Source organism: Tachypleus tridentatus, chromosome 10 (assembly GCF_004210375.1).
Source record: "Tachypleus tridentatus isolate NWPU-2018 chromosome 10, ASM421037v1, whole genome shotgun sequence".
Classification (NCBI taxonomy): domain Eukaryota; kingdom Metazoa; phylum Arthropoda; class Merostomata; order Xiphosura; family Limulidae; genus Tachypleus; species Tachypleus tridentatus.
Genome location: NC_134834.1, coordinates 93,092,281 through 93,117,736, shown reverse-complemented (window position 1 = coordinate 93,117,736; position 25,456 = coordinate 93,092,281). Strand labels below are relative to the sequence as shown.

General features: G+C 33.0%; 1 protein-coding gene across 1 annotated transcript; it reads right to left on the bottom strand.

Annotated features, from left to right (window-relative positions):
* Window positions 1-235: 235 nt before the first annotated feature.
* Window positions 236-24,443, bottom strand: LOC143227903 (large ribosomal subunit protein P1-like). Its single transcript, XM_076459261.1, has 6 exons — window positions 24,303-24,443; window positions 9,694-9,763; window positions 6,295-6,354; window positions 5,505-5,639; window positions 3,502-3,561; window positions 236-1,096 (listed from the first exon to the last, which is right to left on the bottom strand). Exons 1-4 carry the CDS (start codon window positions 24,441-24,443, stop codon window positions 5,551-5,553), a joined length of 360 nt encoding a protein of 119 aa, XP_076315376.1. The 3' UTR covers window positions 236-1,096; window positions 3,502-3,561; window positions 5,505-5,550.
* Between the last annotated feature and the right edge of the window lie 1,013 nt (window positions 24,444-25,456).

The window sequence follows — 25,456 nt, the reverse complement described above, 5'->3', positions numbered from 1 at the left end:
TAGCTGCTTCACCTGTTTCCAATACATTAGAAGTTTTGAAAGAGACTTTGTTTCTGTTCCCACCTTCTATCTAATAATTCTGTCTTTACAGTAGATGTGGTTACTCCTGATGATGCAAATTAGTCATGGTGTAACAATTCTTCTAATAACACTCTAGCTTTAACTTATTATGCAAAAGTATAATACGTCTACTTTTCCAGGACTCTTTGAGATCATCCAATCAACACACTACATACACAATTTAGCCCATTTTATTATTTTAAGATTACAATAAGAACAGTCACAGCAGGGTACTATAACAACAATAGTGACCGATAATTTTAACAGAAAACAGGTATTAAAAATTACCTGTAATAAGGACTTTACTTACAGTTCTAATGTTTTGTCTCTCTGAGCATTTTTTACTATCCAATGAATGATAATTTCGAATACTTTAAAACAATTTTTAACAGTATTTTCAAGATTATCAACAACAAACCTTAAGGTCATGGCTTGAAATTCATGACCTTTTTCAAACCTGTTCAATCCCCGAGTAATATTTATGGTACTTATACGCTTTGTGACTTGTGTATTTGGAAGAGTTTATCCAACAGTCATGTTATACACACAATTTATTTAACATATAAATGTTTCTGAAGAGTCTGTTTAAAATGTTATATGGCATCGAACTGGAAATTTTAGAATAAAAAATATTTATGGCAAAAGGCACACTGGCTTAACCATTACAAATATATCCTTCAACTAAATTTGATAATAATGTTCAGAGCAGTGAACAGACAATATCACTTTCTTTAACCTCATACAGAAATCATGCTTTTCTTGATTGTATTTTTAAACGAGTGGCAATATATTGATTTATTAGATGTAATCTTTAGTCATTATACATGTTCAAAGTGAGTTAACCATCAATTTAAACAGTGTACATTGTTGAAACCATTGCCTTGTTTGTATAATTACTACAGTATTATGACCAAAGATGGGTTTAAGTCAACAAGATCAAGATAAGTTACTTTAGTAGTCAGAAATACTTCGCTAGAGAAAAGAACTGTGATAAAGCAGCTGGTCCACTGCTTGAAGAATGTTTAGTCCAACATACCTACAAGTAAAATGAAATGAAACACAATAAGCCAAGTGAGAGTTCAGAAAGAAAAACCCCACAAAAACCCACTCTCATGTTCACGAAATCTATGATCTTACAACATCTGAATGCTTTAGCACAATAGAGTTTTACTGAAGCTAAGTAATTACTTAGCCAACACTTAAATACTTCTGTACTACACTGCAGTGGAAAATTAATCAAGCAAAGTGAAAATTCTTCTTGATAAATTTTCAACAAATGTGCTACCAGTTAAAATACACGTATAATACTGTGAGCAAAATATTTATTTACAAGATATAACTTGCATAGTAAATATAATTATATTAAGGTTACTAAACTCCAAATCAGAAAAACTGCTTTAACTGTACAACTGAAGGAGTCAAGAATGTTATATTCCATACCTAATGCAATGTCAGTGAAAACTTACTGCTTTAAGGAAGGGAGTGTAACAAGCATTTTCAATGCAAAATATTCATATATTCAGATCACAAAATGCTTCCGTTTTAATGTCATATTGAAACCCATAAACACCCATAAATTACATTTAATGTTTTTTATCCCCCCTCTCACCAGTAAATGACAAACCTTTTATTTTTGCATTTCATGGGAGAGACTTGGTAAGAATGAAAACTAAAACAATACATTACCCAATTGTATTGGAAATAATCTTTCAGTTTCATGACAACACTGTAAATATAACCTCCAGTAACCCTGCCATAATGCATACACTTTCATTGGTCTCTTGATTACCCTTTATTAGCCCAGTGATCTGATATTAGTGAACTATTTTTTTATCTGTTATATTCTGTAGTTCCTTACAAACATGTTGTGAAATTATTCTAAGAAAATATGACGACACTGCCAATTTAAAGTAAGAGATATGTTAACTTAAAATTATTTCAAAAAATTTAATCACGACCTAGTTGTGTCACCTCATTGAACAACCTTGTTCTGTGGAGTGGCCATACGTGTGTGTGTGTGTGTATATGTTATTTTATTACTTGCTGCATTCTATCCCCTATAACACTGAAACCTTTTAAAATCTATGAATGGACAAAAACAAACAACATTGCTAACAGCTCCCTTCCATTTTGAAAACACATGGCACTATTATAAAGCTATGTTCAATTCTGGGATTTGTTATTTCTCAGAGAAGGATATCTTCTATGTACTTGTGCAGTTGGAAAGCAAAGAAATATTGATGAACTTAAGCAATAGAATTATCCAAAAAGTGATACAAGTTGAACCCAAACTACAGCAAGTAAAATGTAGCATTTTGTAACAAGTGAGAATTTACAAAAAAACAAAGATCAGTGACAGAAGTTTCTCCAGAAAACATTGCAAAATATGATAGAGAAGAATTCTTGTTTGGAAAAGCAACACCAACCATGTTTAGTCAAGTTACTTTCATATCATAATATATTAAACTATTGCTTGCATAAAAAAATTGAAGAATGAAATAAGTATTCTTGTTATTTCATGAGAATACATACTGGTCAAGTCACCAGATACAATATATTTGAATTTCTGTGTGAACAGACAATCGAAATGGTCACTGGAAAACACTGTACCTGTACAACAGATGGAGTATGGATAGCATGCAAGGAGAGACGTATGCTTCAAACAAGATAGCTTTTTGCAATTAAAACTATACCACAGGCTTACAGTAAAGATTGTTAGATGAAAGCATCATGACTGAATCTGATGGCATGGGCTGTAATAAGACAATGAATCTCCAAACTTTCTTTAGCATAACATACTCAACTCCTGTATAGAGTGAAAGGTCACTCTTTTTAATGACCAGAATAACTAAATGAAGGGGTAAGGGTTAGACATGACAGATTTAGGATTTTATAAGATACAAAAATAATATAAGTTCAATAAAACTACATTGCTCTGTAATCATGGTTAAAATATTATTTTATCAGTGTATTTTTACTTGTCTTTTTAGGGTTAAAGTTGATCACTGAAAGCAAGTAACTGTATTTAAAGAGTTCCCAACAATATCACAGTCACTACATATTTCTACGAAATATTAATAAATGCAAAGTCATTAAGGTAGTTAGTACTTATTTTCCAATATAATAGCAATACAGTTCATTGTATACATTTTTAATTCCTATATATATCATTATGTGTCATAAATACTTGCATATTGAAAATCATATTATCACAGAGTAATACTAACATCAAAATTGCTAACAGGTGGACTTAACTTTAAATTCAAAAAAATATTTACGAGACAAAACCCATCTCATTTTAACTCATGCTCAGTTTTACCGGATTACGTCACTTCTTTTCTTTGTATTTGCTACAGCTTAAAACAGAATTGAAGATTTTGTGTTTATTGATGTTTGCTTAATTGTGAAAGTTAAAAGTGTGTGCATATGAGGAGAACTCACCAAAACACATACACACATTATCCTCCTCTTAAAAGTCACGTTCTTCTTCTTTTTTCACCTCTGTTAAGTTCATAAAAATTGCACATCGCATCAGGAACAAAACAAGCAAAAAGTAAAAAAATACATCTTAAATCATATATAAAGAAACACAATGAATGAGCAGTACCTTACTCTAGTATAGGATGCAAATAATAAGTGTATAAGAAAATCCATTTATGAAGACATTTTTCATCATTAACACACAGAAGAAACAATGGTTACTGTCAGTGATGTCGAGAAACCCACTTGTTGAGAAATTTAAAATGCAAAAACGGCTCGTTTGGGTTGAGAAAATATTTTACATAGAAGAGCGAACAACGTTTCGACCTTCTTGGGTCATCGTCAGGTTCACAAAATAAATAAAATTATATATTCAAACATCTAATACTGCCCTCTACATTTCGACACACAGTTACACAACCCCTTTCAAACATGTGGTCAGCTTCCGGTCAGTTACCTCTTTCTTTGTGAACCTGACGATGACCGAAGAAGGTCGAAACGTTGTTCGCTCTTCTATGTAAAATATTTTCTCAACCCAAACGAGCCGTTTTTGCATTTTAAATGGTTACTGTCATTAAGTATTTTTTCCATTTTAGCTATTATTGTCTTTCTAATAATTTTTATATTTATATAAAAAAAATATGACATTTCATCTTCTACTGGAAGCTACTATTTCTATCTAAGCACTATTTTTATGTTATAAATAATCTCATTTGACAGGGTTGGATTGGTTAGCTACCCTGAACACTAATGCCCATATTAGGATACATGAACCAATTCCCCTAGCCCCACACATAAGTGGTCATATTTTATTTTCTCAACAACAATATTGTTTGAGCATAGTTTGAAAAGTATTCAATTCACAATTATTTAAATTTCTAACCACCACTTTAAATCCTTATATAAGAACTTACCAAAAAAACCTTTTGATGATCATAAGTAAATTTCTTATATCAGCTATTTGTTCTTATGCACATGTAACTAAAATGCACAGTTTTATAAGCTAGAAGTTGCATTGAAGTTTGCTTCACTAGTGGTGAAAAACTGGTTCTAACTGCATGGTACAAATTTTGGCATTTAGTGTGCATTGAAATATGTTTTTATATTCAGAGCACAATTTAAAGCTCACAAGTTTTCAAAAGATTGGTCAAATCAATAATGGTTTCAGAACTGAAAAAGTTCTTTTCATTTTATTGCATTACTTACCATCTCTGGAGCAGTGATACAAACACCATAATATCCACTCAAGTAGTTCACATAACCTTGTTGCTTTATATCACAAAACACTAAAAAACCAACCAACTTACCTGCTTTTGTCACAGAATACTGTAGTTTTTGAGGTACTATACAACAGTTGGTTATCATGCAAAAAAAAACTTTGTCAGTAGCCAAACATGCTAAATTAAGTTGAATACATAATAAAAGAAGCTTTATAATCTAAGAACCTGATGTGAGACTAAACTTGAGGATTCCAAATCAAATCCTGTAACTCATCAAGTGTAATGGATTTACATTTTTTTTTCAGCAGCCACTGCTAGTATTACACCTATTTTATGAAAGGTTTTCACACTGTACATACATGAATTATCTAACAATGACCAATACAGTAAAACCATTTCATGACAAAACATCAAAAAATTCAATTGTGCACTGACCATTATCATTTGCAAAAATTGTTTCTAATTGATTCTGTATCAAAACCTAACAAAAACTGAGCTAATCCCTCAAATATGTTGTACTTCTATTTTGCAAAGCATAGTGTACATTTGTGGTAATGTAGCTATACATTAGTAAATGACATTAACAAAACTAGTTCAATGTTGCTCTATAAGTATCTGCCCCATTCCCAAGAGACAAAAATGTTTAGTTCAGTTTATATAACAATATGTGTTTAAAATATAAATTATCATATCACTAAGTTATGCTTTTTTCATTTAGCTCAAAAGTAAATATAGAATATAAACCTTCTTTTGCAGGTTCAGCTGGTGCTATTCCTGCGACACTATGAGCTCAACCTGTTGGAGCAACACCAGCACCAGAACCTACATTGGTGATTAGCTGTTTCAAATCCACACCTTCTAAAGTTTTAGTAAACAAACCTGCAAATAAGGAAACAAATTAAAATTATGCACAATAAAAATTTTTAGCTAGTTCTAGGACAAACTGTAAGACTGGATCATAAATCATGTATACTTTGTTTAATTTCATATTACAGTGAAAGAACTTATAGTAAAGTTTAGGGACAAATATGGACCTCTTGGTTCAACTCAGATGTCCCACACTCTAAGCCAAACTAAAGAAATTAAAGTCAACCCATATTATTCATATATCTATCAAGCTTTCTTTTAAATTCACTCAAATCTACTGTCTCCACAGCATCCAAAGGCAACACATTCCATAGACCAACTACTCTATTAAAAAATAAAATTGTCTTAGTTGACAAAGGAATATTTGTATATTGCTTCTTCCAATTCATTGTGCATATTATGCCCATCATTTCTCAGTCTCTGGTAGAAAGATTAACTGTATACTGTACCTTTTTTGTTATATGAACTTTGTGTAATGTTTGTTTGGGTTCTTTATATATCACTTAAGTGAAACATTCATTTTATTTCTTAAATTACACTAAAAGACGTTAAATAAACAATGTATTTTCAAACTTGGCAAGTACCTTCAGATCTGCATTTATTTTGTAAAAAAAACAACACACACACAAAACACTTTCTATATGATACATTATCAAGTTTAACTTACCAGACCAGTAAGGCTCCACACACACATCTGCAACTTTTGAGACAGTGTTGATTTTATCTGAATATAGAGGGCAAAAATAGTTTATAACAGGAAAAAATAAATAAATAAAAAAAACAACAGAATAAATAAACATCTTCCTGACTGTAGTTCAATGATGGATGTGAAACAGATAAGCTATTGCAAACATTTATGATCAAAAGTTTGAGATTTCAACATTAGGAACAGCTCAAAACAAAATGAATGTGTGTATATATATATATATTCTCATACACACACACCTAGTAACATAAAATATATATAAAAACACACACAAACATCCAGTAACATAAAATAAATATATATACAAACATAAACATCCAGTAATATAAAATATATATCTATGCACATATACATTATTTTCCAGGCAGTTACCAACTCCCCTCTCTAGAAACTTTAAAGTGTTATCCTCCACTACTGCTAGTGACAACTTTTTCATAAGTCAATCTCCCTATTACCATAATAACTGGAACCCTATGTCTTCTCCAGAACTTAATCTTGTCTGTTTTTGCCCTATTATTTCTGGAATAAATAAAGTCAGAGGCCTTTATTCTACACTTTAGTTAGATCATCTCTCTTTCTTTCTCTAGAGATAGTAAGTTGAGAGATCTTAAACTATTATTTAAAGGTTTTTAGGGAGCTCGATTTGCAATTTGAGAGCCATAGGTTGAAATCCCCATTCCACCAAACATGTTTGCCTTTTCAGCAGTGGGATGTTGCAATGTGATGGTCAGTCCTTCTATTCATTGGTAAAAAAGTAACCCAAGAGTTGTAGATGGGCTGTGATGGCTAGCTGCCTTCCCTCCAATTTTTCACTGATAAAATAGGGAATGGTTAGCACAGTTAACCTTCTGGTAGCTTTGCACAAAATTCAAAAACAAGAAAACACTACAGGATAACCCTTCTACCCCAGGAACTGTCCTAGAAGCACTTGTCTAAACTCTTATCAGTAATTAAATATTCTTTCTTAAATAAGACCATACCTATACAAGTAGTCCAAGGGAGACATAACTAATGATTGATAAATAATTACTTCTTTTATTTGGAATTCATGTCTACAAATATACTACAAAATTGTGTTAGCAAGATTCAAAGTTACATAAAATGTCTTTAGGGACATTACACAGACTTTTTTGCCAGTGGTGCTGTAAAATTTGAAAATGGATACAATGAATTCAATAAGATGAAGTGATGTTAAAAAATACAAAATACCCATCCTTGATGGAAATTTAAAAAACTTAAAAATAAAATAAAAATTCATCTGCTTCTCCTGTCCCTTCTACAAGCAAAGAAGTTTCCATTACAATATTAACTACAGTAATCAATAGATATATGTAGAATTGAACTATTGGGTTAAGCACTAAAAGTGTAGGATCTGTAAAACAAACTGCATAATAACAGTTTGGTTTGTTTTGAATTTCATGCAAAGCTACTCGAGGAATATCTGCACTCATAATAATAGTAATTTTTTGTAACATATTACTGGTAGTGCAAAAATTAATGACTCATTCAGTAGTCATGACATATTTAACTGCTAGTCTTTTCACTGGTAGATATGGCCAGGATACAGAGAAGAACAAGGCAACCAGATTGTTTGTACTCAGGCCACTGTTTTTATTTTTTTTTGATTCAGCATTTGATTTGGTTGTTTGTCTTCTCTCTTACACAATGACTTCCTTTTGAATAAAAATATAAACTGATTTTGATGTTGCTATTTAATGTCCTGCCAACTTAGCCACATGACTTGTATATTCTCTCATTGCAAATGCTCTTAATATATGCATGGTTACTCTTCAAAAAGAAACTGACATACACAGTGCAATTCTAAATTTATTTGGCTTGAAAAAGAGGTAGAACAATTAGAGATTTCTGTTTACATAAACACACAAGTACAACAGAGGAAGTAGAACTAGTCTGTTGTTGTGACACCACGTTTTATATTTTCTTTATTTAATACTACCACCACAGTTGTCAATGGTAAAGAGACATAGTCACTACCATGCTAAGATCTTTTTTCTTTAGTCATACTATCGAATTATCATCTATATCCAAATTATAACTCAAATCCATTACAGTATATTACCTTGCATTTATCTGTTATACTTATCAACTGACCCAACTAGGTACTTAAATAATATGATACAGTCTTACTAGATTAATGACAAACTTTTGTTTTCTCGTATCTAACATCCACACAATCCAATTAACTAGTCATTTCTCCAACCCCTAATGATGTGATTCTATTGGTTATTTTCTGAGTGTTATTTTATTAAAAACTTTCTGAAAATCTATTAAACATGCAAGTAAAGCCCACATTATTTTCACCATTTGGCTAACAAGTAATGTTCTCAAAAACATAAATTAGTGAGGCAAAATTTTCATTTAAAACATCCACAGTGGCTTTCATTCATATTGTAAAATTTAATACCATAATGATGATATACCTCAAACTGATTGTGTAAACCTTTTCATCTCATGCACAAGAAAGAGAATTTTCCCACTGCAGTATTGGTACTAACTAGCATTTAATCTGGTCTTAAGGGTACTTTTTTTTTTTCCATTCTATTTAATTATAAAAGTAATATATACAATCCTCCAATCCACCGACACCTGTTTACTCACTAATGGTTTCCAAAAATGAGATCTGGATCACATAACTAATGCTTGATCTTTTTCAAAATCCTGAAGAAAATCTGCATAACCCATTAGTATATCAACTTTCAGTCTTTCTGTCCTTCTAAATACCAACAAAATTAATTACTTAAAACACATATAATTTTGGCCACTTCCGATAAGAGTTAAATTATTAGTCATATTAATTTCTGATGGTAGTAGATGCCAGCAGTGACACCTTACTTACGTTACTACAAGTTACAAATATATATAAGAGTTACAAGTTTATATAAGAGTTTAAATTCAAAATTTTAAGTTTAAAAGAGTGGAAAATCGATTATTCCCTAAAAAACAAGAGTGGATTTAAAATTTGACTTTGCGACAATTTTGGAGCACAAATGATCCACTTTGATACATATATATTACATTAGTCTAAAAGTAACTCTGAATAGAAAAATCACATCCTTTCCATAACCACACCAGTACAAGCAATGGTAGTGTTGCTTACAAAAGTAAAACTATTTTCCTACGTCTTATCAGGTGTTGCCACCAAACCTTTGAAGAACGAAAAGTGTAAGACAGAACATTGCTTTGTAAAATGTATTATTCCAAACATAATGCTTTACATTTTCCTTTTGGCAATGCTCTGAGTGATAACATTATAAATCGACATGTGGACTTAACTAGACATAAAATTAACAAAAATAATGCCATTAAATGGCACCAAAAAAAATCGTAAAAGAACATTTACAATGATTGTAATCTCATCATCTTGAAGAATCAAAGCACCGTAAACACATGCAAGTTCGTCGTTAGTGGCCCGGCATGGCCAAGTGTGTTAAGGCGTTCGACTTGTAATCCGAGGATGGCGGGTTCGAATCCCAGTCGCACCACACATGGTCGCCCTACCAACCGTGGGGGCGTTATTGTGACGGTCAATCCCACTATTCATTGGTAAAATAGTAGCCCAAACGTTGGCGGTGGGTGGTGATGACTAGCTGCCTTCCCTCTAGTCTTACACTACAAAATTAGGGACGGCTAGCGCAGATAGCCCTCGAGTTGCTTTGCGCGAAATTCAAAAACAAACATACGTCGTCGTTAGTTGCCATATTTGATAATAATTAGAAATTACATACAACACAGACGAAAAAGAGATGTCGCTACTATCGCTAGATTTTCAAGAAGTTCACGAAGATTGAATTTGCTTCGTTAAAGTGTTTAGATTCATGCATCTTACTTTTTAATGGGGCTAACTATACTTTATACCAATAAGTTACACTGTATTATGTCAAAAACTATGAATTATCACTTAAAACCTAACACTAGTAAAACATTAGCAGCTCTGTTATATTTGTATTAAGTCCATTGAAATTAAAACTATTATTTTATTGAATGCAGCTGTTGTTTCTCCAGTTAATGAAAACTTTACCTATAAACAATGATATAGAATAGCAGTAGAACTTGAACATATTTTTACTGTTAGAGACAAACATCGTACAGAAATAAATCTCTTATTTCACAAATGGTGTTGTTTCAAAACTTCATATTGATTGTTATTAGTTTTTTATTATTGGTAGCTTCAATACTTCACTGACAGCGATAAAGGACCTAACTACAGTTGACATTGATTCTGAGTGAAATTAATCTTATTAACCAAGAATAACAAAAATAACAAATAAAATACAAAAATACATGTATAATCATGAACGTATTTAATTGATCAAACTCAATAAAAACTTTAAATAAAACTATGGTCTTTAAACTAATATTCAAAAACGGTACCTTTTAAAATATAAATGTCATTTTTTTCCAACTTTAGTTAACTTTCTTTGTGTTGAATTATTAAAGGTTTAATCTTCATAATAAAACAGCAACTATTTGTTGAACTATGGAGCAAAATAAAAGGTAAATTTAAAGTTTATGTCTGAATCATTTCAACCAATAGCATTCATGCAGGACACATTCAGTATTCGAGAAAACAATGTCCTACCTATACAATTTATATTCATGAAAGATAATTTTGGGCAAGATAGTAATGGAACACACGCTTCCTGCCCCAAAATGATGTAAACTTGAAAGTAAAGAAAGTGAACTATATGAAATTGTAAAATACATTGTTTGTTTTCAGTTGTTTATTCATTACTAATAATTCACATAATCATTTTTTTTATTTGCGAGGTATTTCTAGTCAAAACGAAAGGCCAAGTTTCATACGCATACAATTTCAAATCTAATTTAGTTATCACGATACAATTTTTAAGTTTTGAAAGGTGATTTTTAACCTTACATCATAGTTTGTGCCTGAAAATCAAGTTATAATAAAAGTATAGTCATCTCCACCCACCACAAACTCTTGGGCTACTCTTTTACCAACGAATAATGGGATTGAACGTCACATTATAACGCCCCCACAGCTGAAAGTGCGAGCATGTTTGGTGCGATGGAGATTAGAACCCGAGACCCTCAGATTAGGAGTCAAACGCCTTAACCCACCTTGGCCATTCGGGGCCTAGGATAGAGGCATTGATTGAGTTTTGGTTTTCTGTATGTGGTTAACTTGATAGCTGTTTAATATAACTGATACTTGAAACAGTTGGCACTTGGTGAAACTTCAAAGTTACAGAACTGAAGAAAACAGAACAATTGTACCTTTCACAAATACACCATTTACCACGATCATAGTTTCGCTTGTACCTGATGATGTTTTTCCCGGCGAAGCCATGAACCTGATAAATGATGTACTTGTGAAACGCACAATTGTCCTGTTTTTCCTCAATTCTTGATGACTAGTCTTTAATTTCTCGTATCTTTTGGACAAGGTTCTCTTTATTCACCTTTCATGTATTTCTTCCTATCTTTATGTGTAATAACTGTGTACAGATGTGAGTCATCTGTAAGTGTAGGTGTATACGTTTCTTTAAGATACTCCAACAGCTTATCGCATGTAATCTTTAAAGTCCTATCTGATTACTGTGCGTCTTGACAATTGCTCTGTAGTGTAGTACCCATTGAGAGAGGGTGCCTGACATGGCTTGACTAGGGCATCGAATCATAAATTACAGGACTGTAGCATCCACACCCGTTGCCTAACACACTTTCTAATCAATCGCATTTTTCGTTAGTGAAACAATAGCTCTTGAGCTGAGAGTAAATAGTTTGAATGTTGATTAGCTTCTTTTTATCTAGTCACTCACTTTAAAATTTAGGACAATTACCACAAATAGTCCTCAATTAATTGTGCACGAAAATTCAACAAACTTTTATAAAAGTCTGCATTGTAAACGTGTCACAATCAAAGCACATTATTGTTTCCTGCAGACTTCTAATAATCTATTTGGTATACGAGGATGTCGGTTTTCCAGCATCTATTTCAACATTCCAATCACATAGAAATGACATGAGCGCATATCTTGGTGTAGAGTAGTACGAATATCCATTTTGTTCTCCAACTGCATGACTTATGCAACAGTTGAACGAGAAATATCAGTACCTGCTATTTTAGCTTTGTTTCTAGTTGGAGGTCCTTTTTTATTATGTTGCGTAATGTTGTTTAAAGCATGCTGGAAGCTTTTGCCACTTATCGTTGTGTTTGTGGATCCTCAACTGTTACAAACTGCAGTACTTTATTTACCACTGTTGGAGTACGACTTTTGAAAGGCTTCTTTTGTATGGTCCTAGTACCCTGAGATGATTCATTTACCTTTATTTTCCAGTGCCATTAAGTGTAAGTGACATTTTTACTGAAAATTCTAAACCCCCTCTCCCTAAAGACATCTCTATCATGTGAGTGAATGCATATTTAACGTTGGAAGGTATTGCTACACACCCATCCACAAAGCATAAGTTTTTGGTAACATCATACTACTTAAGAAACTATAAGTGACGTTAAAATGTAATTCTGTTACATTCCGTTCCACCACAACTTTATATTGGCTGTGTTTATCACATGACTTATGTTTATACTCTTGTAATATAACGTACTCATACCGGTTTATCGAATTAAGTTTAAACATAAAGTTAGTTTTGTAATATGCAGTTTTGTTGGTGTAATCAATCCAGCAGAGAAAATAAGTTGTTACTTTATAACTGTTATTCTCATAACTAGTACCTTTTGTCAACTCACGTAAGAACATGGTTGCATCGTGTATCCTAGAAGATGAAAACAATGACAGGTTTTGATTTAATCCGAAGAAAGAAGATGACGTATATATATATATCGAACTGTTTCGTTTTTTTGTTGTCTTTTTGATGACTTATCATCACCCAAATAAGACCATGCAGAATCTAGTTAATTTGGAATCTGGCCTACTTTCAACAATTATTATTAATCAAGCATGAAATTTGTTGTATTAATATATATTTTAAATCCGCATACGTAAACATCAATACAGATATTTGATTAACTACTGATCATATTATTTAAAAACACGTCTGTGTGTTCTCTGATAATTAAGATTAGCACAACTGTATCTACCAATCAGAAAATATTTAAGCTGCTTGGTTAGTAAATTGTTTCTTACAGTAAAGTTATTGGAACTGTGTTACAAAACTCCAATTTATTTGCATTTAATGTGTCAATGTGCTTTTTTATCAGTTAAATATTTTAAAGAACTTTCAGGAACTTTTATACTGGCAAATTAAAGAGAACTAGAATTTCAAATCGTAAAATATTACTTTATTGTCAAATAGTCATAAAAAGTAGTAGTGTTCTAAAGTTATCTAAAGGTAAAATATAATCACTATAGCTGAAATTATATTCAAACATCAAGTTTTCGACAGACAAAGTGGGGTGGGGAAGTCAATAATGTGGGGAATTAATTCTCCATGTAAGTTCGAGAGGACTTAGTTTGTAATATGATGATGAACCAGATCATGTGGTATCTCCACTTTCGTCCACATTTTGTTTGGTTTAGTTTATTTAAGTTCAGTAGCCAGATCTATACAGCTATATTTTTTATTTAACGATAATTCTTACCCTAAAACATGTTTATAATAGATAACTTATTCAAGGTCACTTACAGCCACCGTATACATATCTCAATCCTCATCGTTTCTGATGTAAAAGATAATTTTAGGCCCTTAATGTCACTTATTTTTTGAAGCACATACCATTATGAGTTATTGGAGTAAACTTTGCGATACATTTTTATATAAGTTTATATCTGACTGTAGATATTTAATGTCAGTATGGTGTGGATATTGCTTCTACATGTACTTGTATATTTGTTATTATTATTTATTAATGTTTTGTACTGAAGTGTGATATCATAATTCAGTAAATAAATAGCTGTAATTATTGGAAAAGTGTTGGTTGTTTATTATACGAATAAACAGAAAACAGATGTTTCACGAAATATAAGGTCATATGTACGTTTCCATTATGAATTTATTTTAATATCTAAGTTTGTTTCAGTTCAATGCGTGTAACGTACATTATTAAATATGTATTGCGAAAGTCTCGCGTGTTCTCTAAATTTGTAGAAGATTCTCGAGAGTAAAAATCAACAATATATGTTTTACGAAAACACTAGCGTGTCTTCGAATATTGTTGAACTTTCGAGAATCTCGCCTAATGAGTATAAAAGCTAGCCACCACAAGACGCGGAGAGACAGACAGAATATTATGGTCTGTTACAGTTAGTATATTCGGAAGGTATAATTGCGATAAACGTTTATTAATCAGTAAAATACAGATTTTTGACCAGAAACGTTCATAACTTTTGAACATTACGAAACGTTCAACTTCAGAGAATTAACTTCATACGCTAGTATTTCTACGAGGACATTAAATATCTTTATTAGTAAAATGTCAGCTTGTAAGCGGTTTGAGGCCAGTTAAGATTAAAGACTAGTTGTGGACCCGGAGCGTAAATAAAATATTGTTTTTGAGTTGTAAATCATTAGTTGTAATAATTATTTGTAATAACCATTATTATCAATTGAATTACTATTTATATATTATAATATATTTTTGTTAAAAAAAGAAAATTGTGTGTATCATTATTGTTGGCAAATACCACAATTGTGATGCATATTAACATTCATTTAAGTTATAAATACGTAACATACATAACATAATAACTCGGAAATTCGTCCGAGATAAATTATTATACGTAGCAATTGTTACATTTAACACGCTAATAATTTAATATGATATACGTGTGTTGATAAAAATTTAAAACACTACCAAGGCAAGTGTTTAAAAATGTTCTTTGTTCATCCAAGTAATTCATCTTTAATAAACTTAAACTACGTCATGCAACTATAATTTTAAAGAAGATTGTTTGTTTGTAATATAACTTTTTCTTTTGCAACTGGACCAGTCAATTATGGTTTAATCATCTAGAAATAATTCGGAATCTGTCAAGAAGACGTTATTTTTAGCTAAAAATGCATAGTTTTCGTATTTACATTGATGGTAAATATAGATCAGTTAGTAGGGTTGGCCACTACGGATACTTGTGTTGTTGTTGTTTTTTGAATTTCGCACAAAGCTACTCGAGGGCTATCTGTGCTAGCCGTCCATAATTTAGCAGTGTAAGACTAGAGGGAAGGTAGCTAGTCATCACCACCCACCGCCAACTCTTGGGCTACTCTTTTACCAACGAATAGTGGGATTGACCGTCACGTTATAACGCCCCCACGGCTGAAAGGGCGAGCATGTTTGGCGCGACGGAGATGCGAACCCGTGACCCTCAGATTATGAGTCGCACGCCTTAACGCGTTTGGCCGTGCCGGGCCAGGATACTTGTGTGTTTTGGGTTTTTTTTTCAACTTCCTTTCTCTACTACGCTGGATATACATATACTCTCTCTGCTTTTAATCATTACTACCATACTTCGGACAAAACCAGAAACTTTAATTATATTGATAACTGGTAAAAGATTAATTCTATAGTCGCATTTTGTTTCTAAATTTCATCAGTTGTTTGAGTAATTTTTTTTAGTCACACGTTTGTGATTACGTCTTGGAATAGGAAATAAAATAGCGGACGTAAATAATTTTATTCTTACGTACTTTCAGTTATTATATTGCCACTGGCATATTTGGAAATAAAAAAAAAACAACATATCTAGCTATGCATTCGCACGTGTAAATCTGTTAGTACAGCATAACCAGCAAAGTTGAATTAAAACAGTAACGTGAGTGAAGCATGACTACCCAGGAAGATACCAATCTTCTCTAACTTTTCATTTGTTTTCTACTCAGTAAAATAAAACCCTATTATAACTTAATATGTACACAACTCGGGTATGGTTAAGTTCCTACAGATTTAGTAAAATAAATGTGTTTGAAACTGGTTTGGATTGAATTTCGCGAAAAATTACTCGAGGGCTATTTGTGCGAGCTGTGTTTAATTTAGCAAGCGAAAAACAAATATTGTATAACGTAACAATTTCGCACTAGATGGCAGGACTATACAACATAAATATTGGTACAGTTGTTATAGCACAAAGTTACGCATTGCTATCTACGATCTATCCATCGTGGGAAATCGAACGCCAGATTTTAATGTTTAAAACCAATAAATTTTTAACGCTGAACCACGGGAGGAGTGGGTTTGGTTTGGTTTGTTTTGAATCTCGCACAGAGCTACACGGTGTATATCTGCGCTAGCCGTCCCTAATTTTACAGTGTAAGACTAGAGAGAAGGCAGCTAGTCATCACCACCAACCGCCAGCTCTTGGGTTTCTCTTTTACCAATGAATATTGAGATTGACCGTCACATTATAATGCTCCCACGGCTAAAAAGATGAGTTTGTTTGGTGTGACGGGGATTCGAACACGCGATACTCAAATTACGAGTGGAATGTCTTGACCATCTGTCCATACCGGACCCTTACAATATTAGAAACCGGGTTTCGATTGTAGTGGTGAGCAGAACACAGATACCTCTGATTTAGCTTTGTGATTTAGTACATATAAACTTCACGTTATTTCAACAAGAAGTTTACAGACTTCTTAGCAACATTAAAATTCGGAGCTCGATTCTTGGCGGTGTACAGAGTTGAAATGACCTGTTGTGTAGCTTTATACTAAAATAATAATGAAAAAATAAACGAACTCACCTAAGTTACATAAATGTTCAGTGAAAGTGTGATACGTTTAACATCTGTCTTTTTTATTACTATTGTTTTCAATGACTGAAAGATTATTGGATCTAAATAGGATATAATTGTAGAAAAAAAATATTATTTTTAAAAAGGAAGGAAAATTTGTTTTTAAATTTCTTTTTCACGTTTTTTATTAAATAATTCTTTGTATGTGTAAAAAATGTTTTAATCTGTAACCACAATTATTTCCCTAAAAAATGTAATACAATCGAGTGTACCAGATACTCGATTTAATCATGTACGTATGAAAATGTTTCTTGGTATGATTGTTTATAGTTGAGCCTAAAGCTATATAAAGGTCTATCTTTGCTCTGCCCATCACTGGTATCAAAACCCGTTTTTTATCGTATAAGTCCATAGACTTATCACTATGCTACTAGGGGACGAGCATAAGAGAGACTGCATCGTGATTGCAATTTAAAGACCCATTTGTATGCTATTGTTTAAGATGTGCTTCGTACTTAACTATCTATTGGACGGATTAGCTCTGATTTATACGTACGGGTTAACAAAATAATTAGTTTACATTACTGGGCCTTTAAATGCTTATTTCAGGTTAAAAGAGTCGTATTTTACCTAATACGTAATTCATGTGTTAACTATCAAGATATTAAGGCTGACTGGTTGGAAGTTTCATGTTGTTTAATAATTATTTGATTTTAGGTGACGGCTAACGTAAGAATTATTGTACTACAGAAGCTGACTGTGTTATATTAAAATAAATTTGGAACCTCACTACGTCATTACAATCCATATCGCTGATCTGGTCAGATGATCTTGGAGTGCAGAGAATCTTTCCTTGAAAGATATTTTTTCATAGAGCTGTCATTTTCAGACTACACCGCTCTTCCTTGTTGGTTTTCCATAATTTCATAATCAATCTAGTGCATGAAGATAACGGTTTCTCAGCGACCGTTTCAATAAACCAATTACACAGAATTTCATAGGCTTTACGTCTGTCATTTTGATCAGCATGCCTTCGTATGAAATACTCGTTTATTTCTCAGCTGCTTGAGGTATGGAACGAGAGGTATAACTGGGATCCATACTTTTCTGTACCCATGCTTTGTTCGCCGAGTGCACCCCGCTAGTACAGCGGTATGTCTCCAGATTTACAACGCTTAAATCAGGCGTTCGATTCCCCTCGGTGGGCTGCGCAGATAGCCCGATGTGGCTTTGCTATAAGAAAAACACATGTTCGCCTAGTTGCGGTGTATAGCTGGTATTTGCATGTGAGCTGTTGGCGGTGTAGGGTTAATCTGCTTTCGTTATGTAAAGGTAAATTTTAAAGTATTATACTGCATAGACAAGTAGCATTTTAGAGAATCTTATCTCTCATCGTCCATCCAAACCAACAAGTTCTGGTACTAAACAAAAGGACTCTTGGGTAAACAAATGATTTAAAACGCTATTTTTACACACATCTGATTTCGAATCCATAACTGAAAAATTAATAGGAATGTTATAAAAAACATTTGAAGTTAGCCTGATTTTTATCACAAATTTTAAGACTATTGGAGAGGAATGTTTGACTTTCAGTGCATTAATGATGAAGTTTTTTATTTATTTATATATTATATCAACAAGAGTACATAATTGCTGTATTTAGAGAGGATTAATATAAATCGCTTTTTTTTTTTCTTGTATAACGAACTGCAGAATATTTCGGTCAGAGATGTCTATGTTTTAATACAAGAACTAACAATAAACGTATTTCATGTAGGAAACAATAACGTAACAATAACAATAATCATGGGTTATATATTTATATATACAGACAGTTTTCAATGTATTAGCACCTAGCGTAGTAAAAAGATATAATTGAATATCTGAATCAATGTCATTGATTGTGTCTGTTTCTTTTGAATTTTCGAACGTTTAGTTGGAAACAATACTGGACAATCACTGGTATTTAGATACACACATAGTACATTGTTGATTTTACACACGAGAATCTTCTACAAATTTATAGGATAGGCGGGAATTTCGCAATAGACATTTAACAATATTAGCTACATGTATTTCTAAATATATGTTTAACTAAAACATCGATGTTAAAATAAATATATAATAATAAATCCATTATGCATTTCAAATAACATATTTACGTATCTAAAAGATAAGCAGGAATACTTAACTCAGTTCTTCTATTGGATACATATTTAAAACAGACCTAACTGGATGCTACACCTGAAACCTTTATATTTCGATCGATTTCGATTATTTGTGTGAGAGTTTTTTGTGTTTTTTTTTAATATTCGGAGTAGCATACACTTGGCTTTTATCTAGCAGCTGCGAAGAGGTTTAATGTTTAGTTCAAAGCTATTTCAGAGTCTGAAAATGTTATTTCTATTGGGACTTAGAGTGGCTCAGTATTTAATATGACGGTCTTTAGCTCCAATGATTCATGGTTTGCGCTCAGCTAACACCAAAAATAAATGTCAAGCCAAGTACTTTAGACCCGAGGGCGTGTTAGAAGAGTGACAGTCAAATCCATCTATTTGATTAGAGTAGCCCATGAACCAGCGTTTATTGGTGTTGGCTAGCTGCTATCTTTACTTCAGTCTATTACTCTAAAGTTAGCTACAGCTAACGCAGATATCCCTGGAGTAACCTTGCGAAAAAATTCAACAAACAACAAATTTTCTAGTGTTCGAATCATGAGCTATGTTGCCACCACAGTAGATATTCGTACGTAGCTTAACAAAGTTTAGTTCAGGGTTACTGATCGTAGCTACAGCATGCATGTAACGATTACAACAATTATTTTATATTCCTTTATCCATGAGGCTGACAGTTTTGATATATGGGGATCATCTATAAATCCTCTATAGAAAGCAGATGGTGAGTTCTCAAATGAATAATGTTTTACTACGCTTCGTCTTGTTTTATACTGACAGGTTTGCTGTGGTTCACTAGCAGCAGGAGTTTCGTATCTACAGTATATAATGAAGTTTTCATTTATATGGTTATCATTAATACATTTATTGTGCAAATTTGTTACCACTTTATTTATCTACATTATATTGTTCTGAAACATTACCATACGTCTTTTCTTGTGAATAAAGTGAATGTCAGTAAAAAAAAGTAATAGTTTGTATTTGGGTTTTATGACACATGTTGCTTACTTTAGTTTACCTAAGGTTTAGAGTGACTATAGATGAGGCCCGGCATTGCCAAGCCTCATAATTGCGTGCGACTCATAATCTGAGGGTGGCGGGTTCGCATCCTAGTCGCACTAAACATGCTCGCCCTTTCAGCCGTGAAGACGTTATAATGTGACGGTCAATCCCATTATTTGTTGGTAAAAGAGTAGCCCAAGAGTTGTCGGTGGGTGGTGATGACTAGCTGCCTTCCCTCTAGTCTTACACTGTTAAATTAAGAACGGCTGACGCAGATAGCCCTCGAGTAGCTTTGTGCGAAATTCCAAAACAAACAAACAAACAAACTTCTTCATATTTGTTTTCAGTTTTTCTTCTTTTATACGATTTTATTTAACGTATTCTAAAATATCCAATGCTTCAGGCTTAATCGATAAAAACACGTACCTAATAATTACGGTTTCTATTTTTTGTTGTTTATTTCTTAAAAATCGATGCTTATTTTTAGCTGCTTTTTAGTTTTATTTAGATATGTTAAGATCGTTGTTTTGGGGTTATTATTTTCAGTTTTATGCAGATACCTTAAAATCGGCGATTTTCGGAGTTTTAGATTTCAATACTGTAACGAGTGTTCAGCTCACCGTATATTATGTGAACACTAATTTCTCTTGAATAATAACAGTACAAAACATAGTTCTATTTATGTTAAAGTTTTGTAAGAGTAGCTAATATTTTATATGATATTATAAAATTAAATTTACCGCTAACGTATGAGCTCTTATGGAAAGCTTTAAATCTTCAGAGCACTGTGGCCTTGGGAAGTGGGTACGTTAATGGGAAGTAAATTTAATAACCATGTCTGACGCTTTTTGGAAAATCACCCGCATCATTCTTTTTTCTTTTAATCAAGAGTTTTATCGGTATTTATTTTCTACAATATAAAATACACATTAATACTGGAAATAAACGACCTTATAACACCAATATGTTGTTTCAATTTGATTAAACATTGAACGTTTCGCTTTACAACTGCTTCAAAAACGTTCCACTGTCAATTACAGTATATGTTTTAGTGAACGCTCCTGAAGAAGACGTAAAGCGAAACGTTGAGTATTTAGTTAAATACAATAAACATTTTGATGTTATAAGGTCGTTTATTTTATAGTGTTTTATCGGTATTTACCAGTAAAATCGAAAGTCAGAAATTCTATAAGCAATCATTAATACTTTCCAAGAAATATTTGTATATCCTAATGTAGTGATGTATTTTCTTTATTCTCCAAGAAAATAAAAACGCACACAGAAGAGATTCTAAGAGGGAAAAGGATTTAGTAATCACGTCTAGTCTACTCAGATGAACACCCTCATTTTCAAAGTGGAGGCTTTTATATCGAAAAATAACTCCTTGATTATAGAAAGCCTTCGCGACGAAAGATAAATATATTTTCCTGTATCAGGGTAAGAGATAATGAAAGTTTTAAGTTGACAAAGGATTGTCTCCTTGTGGCTCAACGGTTATACTAGGGGCTTATAACGGTAAGATCTTATGTTTCATTACCCACCGTTTACACATTGCGAGTAAGCTAATTGTTTAGTTATGCACTTAAAAATAAATACATAAGAATGCACAACGCAAAAATTCACATATGTTTACCCACTTATTGAAATGATTGATTGTTTACAACAGAAAGATGGTAAAAGAATATATAATCTTACCATTATTATTTAATTACACACTTTGCTAAGTCACCTGATGCAATAATTTCTATACCTTTCTTGTCTTTGATTTCTTCAAGTTAACTTCTACTAAAAGTGAGCGAACTTGGTTCAGTGGTTTATGTGTGCGGCTGTGTATCTGAGTTTTCATGATTCACGCCAAGTGACTACAAAGTAAAAATAATAATGAATTAAACAATTTCGTGTTCCACACTTTGGTGATGCGGGTGTATTGCACACAATGACAGTCAAATGCCACTGTTCGATTAGAGCAGACCTCGAGTTGGTGGTAGGTAGTGGCGATTAGCTGCTCTCACACTATTTAACCATTTCACAATTCGGAAGAGAGTTACTTGTTCTTTAAATATCGGATAAAGCTACACGAGGGTTGTTTGTACTGACTGTCTCTTATTTTGAAGGCAACTAGTCAACATCACAAGTGTTATATTTGCTAATTGTCTCTAGTGTTGAAGCGGTAGGCTAAAGGAAATGTAGTTAATCAAGGCTACCTGCCGTCGTTTAGGGACGGCTGGCATAGATAGTTTCCGTGTATCTTCGCGCAAAATTTAACGAACAACAATTATCCTATCAGTAGAGGGACTTTTGTCGGTTGTTAAAGTGAGGGGTCGAAAGAGGTTTAATAGCACCCTTTATATAACACTATTAATGTGAAAATAACTTTACCGATGGAATTTGTTTAGGCCCTGTCGACGTTTAACACATTTAAAAACTATTAACTCAATAGGTTGGGTAGTTGACTACAAAATTACACAATGGGTTATCTTTAAGGTGTCCATCACGGGTATCGAAACTCAGTTTTTAGTGTCAGAAGCCTCAAGTCTTACCGTTGAGCAACGGGGAACAATTAGCTTGGGAATCCATAACTTTGTTGAATATCAGTTCCATATCGAGATATGTGTAATATGAATATGTAAAAAAACGTAATATCCATATTATAGTAAATTACACTAATATTTAGAGGAGTTATCTGTGTATTTTTAATAGAAAATGAATTATTTCATTCATTTTTGGTCATTTCTTTACCCTGAGTGTTATAACAGATAAAAATAGAAAACTCACTTAATATGGTGCAATATGTGGAACTCAAGTGCATAGTACAAGTCAGTATCTTTTAGGGTTAAGCCTCAAAATAAACTTCTCGTGATACAATTCACCACCGGCATAAAAGCCCTGATGTCAGCTCGAAATTGTAGTTATCAACGTGTATATATACCTAATGAAAAACACATACACATTGGTATACTTTTACTTACGTAATGTGAAACACACAAGCAAATTGATATCAGTTTATCTATATAATGTGAAATACACATGGAATGATTTAGGTTTACTTACCTAATGTGAAACATACACACATTGATATGAGTTTATTTACCTAAAACACACACACAATGAACACCCGAACCACCAGACAGAGATTAGATTTATATTCCTAGGAATTTTTACAATTAACATATTTTTTAGTTTTAAAACATGTTATTTAATTTTCTTCTATTCCATCTTACGTTGTTTGAAAGTAGGATACAATAAGTTTACGTTGGAAAATTTTGGAGACGTTAAAGTAGATTTTACATCCAATCTAAGAAACGTTAGTCCAAGTGTACTTGTTATTCATAATGGTTTTGTTTTCTTATAGATAATATTGGGCCTCAGTATTATTATAAAATCATGTATTAGTTCTTAAAACTGTCATTTCGCTGTGTGTACTGTTTTGTATTTAACGTATTACATCCTCCGTGTTAGCTCGTACTTTTTTAACCAAGCATAACCTAAACAGGATAATTAAGAGGGTTCCTTACTTTCCAAAAAATGAGGAACTTTTAAAAATATGGTCATTTTACACTTATGTGCTTCAAATCTAAACTTACATCACTTGGGTCTGCACAGAGTCGACTCGGGACTGTTTGAGCAATGAAATGTGGCAACATCCTCAGTGGCTAAACAGTTGTCTTTAGACTTCTATTACTCACCCCATGACACTGTCTACTATACTTACCCTGTGATCAAGACTCTGTTGTTGGAGGTTATTCTACTCATGCAGGTTGAAATAAATCCAGTGCTGTTTTCGGGAGCCTACGCCAGAAAGTCTGGGATAAGAAAGGATAAGACATGCCACGCAATTGAAGGATTATTATGGTTCCAGTTCTACCATTTTTACTTTATGTCCATGAAACCTGAACGATTTATATTCGTTACGTTGGAAAGCTTAATTACTAAATTGTATTAGGAGAATAATGAATATATGTTAGCATGTAAAGATTTTCTGACTTTCAAGAGCTAAGCTGTCAGACCTTGAAGTAATGGTTATGAAGGCACATATGAGATGGGCTGGTCATGATGTGAAAGTATCTGACAGCAGTCTGCCTTAAAATAGTATAATGTAAGGTAGCTATAAAGGCTGACTTACGATCAATGCAAAGAAATGTTTCACGTACAAATAGCCATCTTCAGGTGCAGATGGCTTGTTAATGAAAGTGGATTTTATTGGGGTACTCTCGTTTCTTCCCACATTTGATTTCAAGGAATTGGATCCACAGATCTCTGCCATAGCATTTGGATTCACATAACCCTGCCTTGCTCAGGCTAATTTGTTATTGTTGTATTCAAGGTTCTTCTGATCGCCAAGATATACCTGTCTTCTCTCTGCCAGCCTTCTTCTGTTTGTCTTTTTGGCTTTGGCTTTCGCCCAAGTCAACAAATACGTAGCCTAACTCGTATGAAAACAATGATATATTTTAACAAATTCAGCTGCGTTATATTATATCACCACACCACGTGCAGGTTTAATGAAAATCAGATAAACTTTGAACTCCCCCAGGCGGTGACTATTCTCTCAGCCTGTCTAGTTTGTTTATTTTTGTTTTCAGGCCCAATCATCCCAAAATGTGGAAAAACAACTGGAAGTGGAAATATTTGTCTTTCATGCTCGATTAACAGAGGCCGCTACCATCGTCACCCGAGTTGTGATTTCATACTTACACATTTGAAGACAAACTAAGTGCTTTTATTAACACTAAAACGTGGTCTATAGCAGTCCAAAAAAAAAAAGAAAATTAAACATTATGAAATAAAATAAATTTAGGCCGAAATTTTGTTTGTTTTTAATTTCGCGCAAAGCCACACGTGGGCTGTCTGTACTAGCCGTCCCTAATTTAACAGTGTAAGACTAGGGGGAAGGCAGCTAGTCATCACCACCCACCGCCGACTCTTGGGCTACTCTTTTACCATATGTGGGATTGAGCGTACATTATAACGCCACCACGGCTGGGAGGGCGAGCATGTTTGATGCGACCGGGATGCGAACCCGCGACCCTCAGATTACGAGTCGTACGCCTTAACATGCTTGGCCATGCCGGGCCGCTCGGAATTTTAACATAAAGTTTGTATGACCTATTAATATCGTAATAGCTACAATAACGTATCTCAATTTATCTAATACATCATTAATTAATTAATTTACATATTAAAAATTAGTCTGATCTGTTTGTATTGTTTTCTTTTCAGTTAATGTATATTTATAGATAACTTTACGTGCGTAGTTTTGGAGTTATTGTAGCCCAA

Excerpts from the sequence above, each read along its gene's own strand:
- LOC143227903 (XM_076459261.1), bottom strand. The coding sequence starts at position 24,443 with ATGGCAGAGATCTGTGGATCCAATTCCTTGAAATCAAATGTGGGAAGA. Across the intron at positions 6,355-9,693 it reads TGATGAGATTACAATCATTG|CAGATAAAATCAACACTGTC; the intron begins TAAATGTTCTTT and ends GCCCTCTATATT. Across the intron at positions 5,640-6,294 it reads TGTGGAGCCTTACTGGTCTG|GTTTGTTTACTAAAACTTTA; the intron begins GTAAGTTAAACT and ends CCTTATTTGCAG.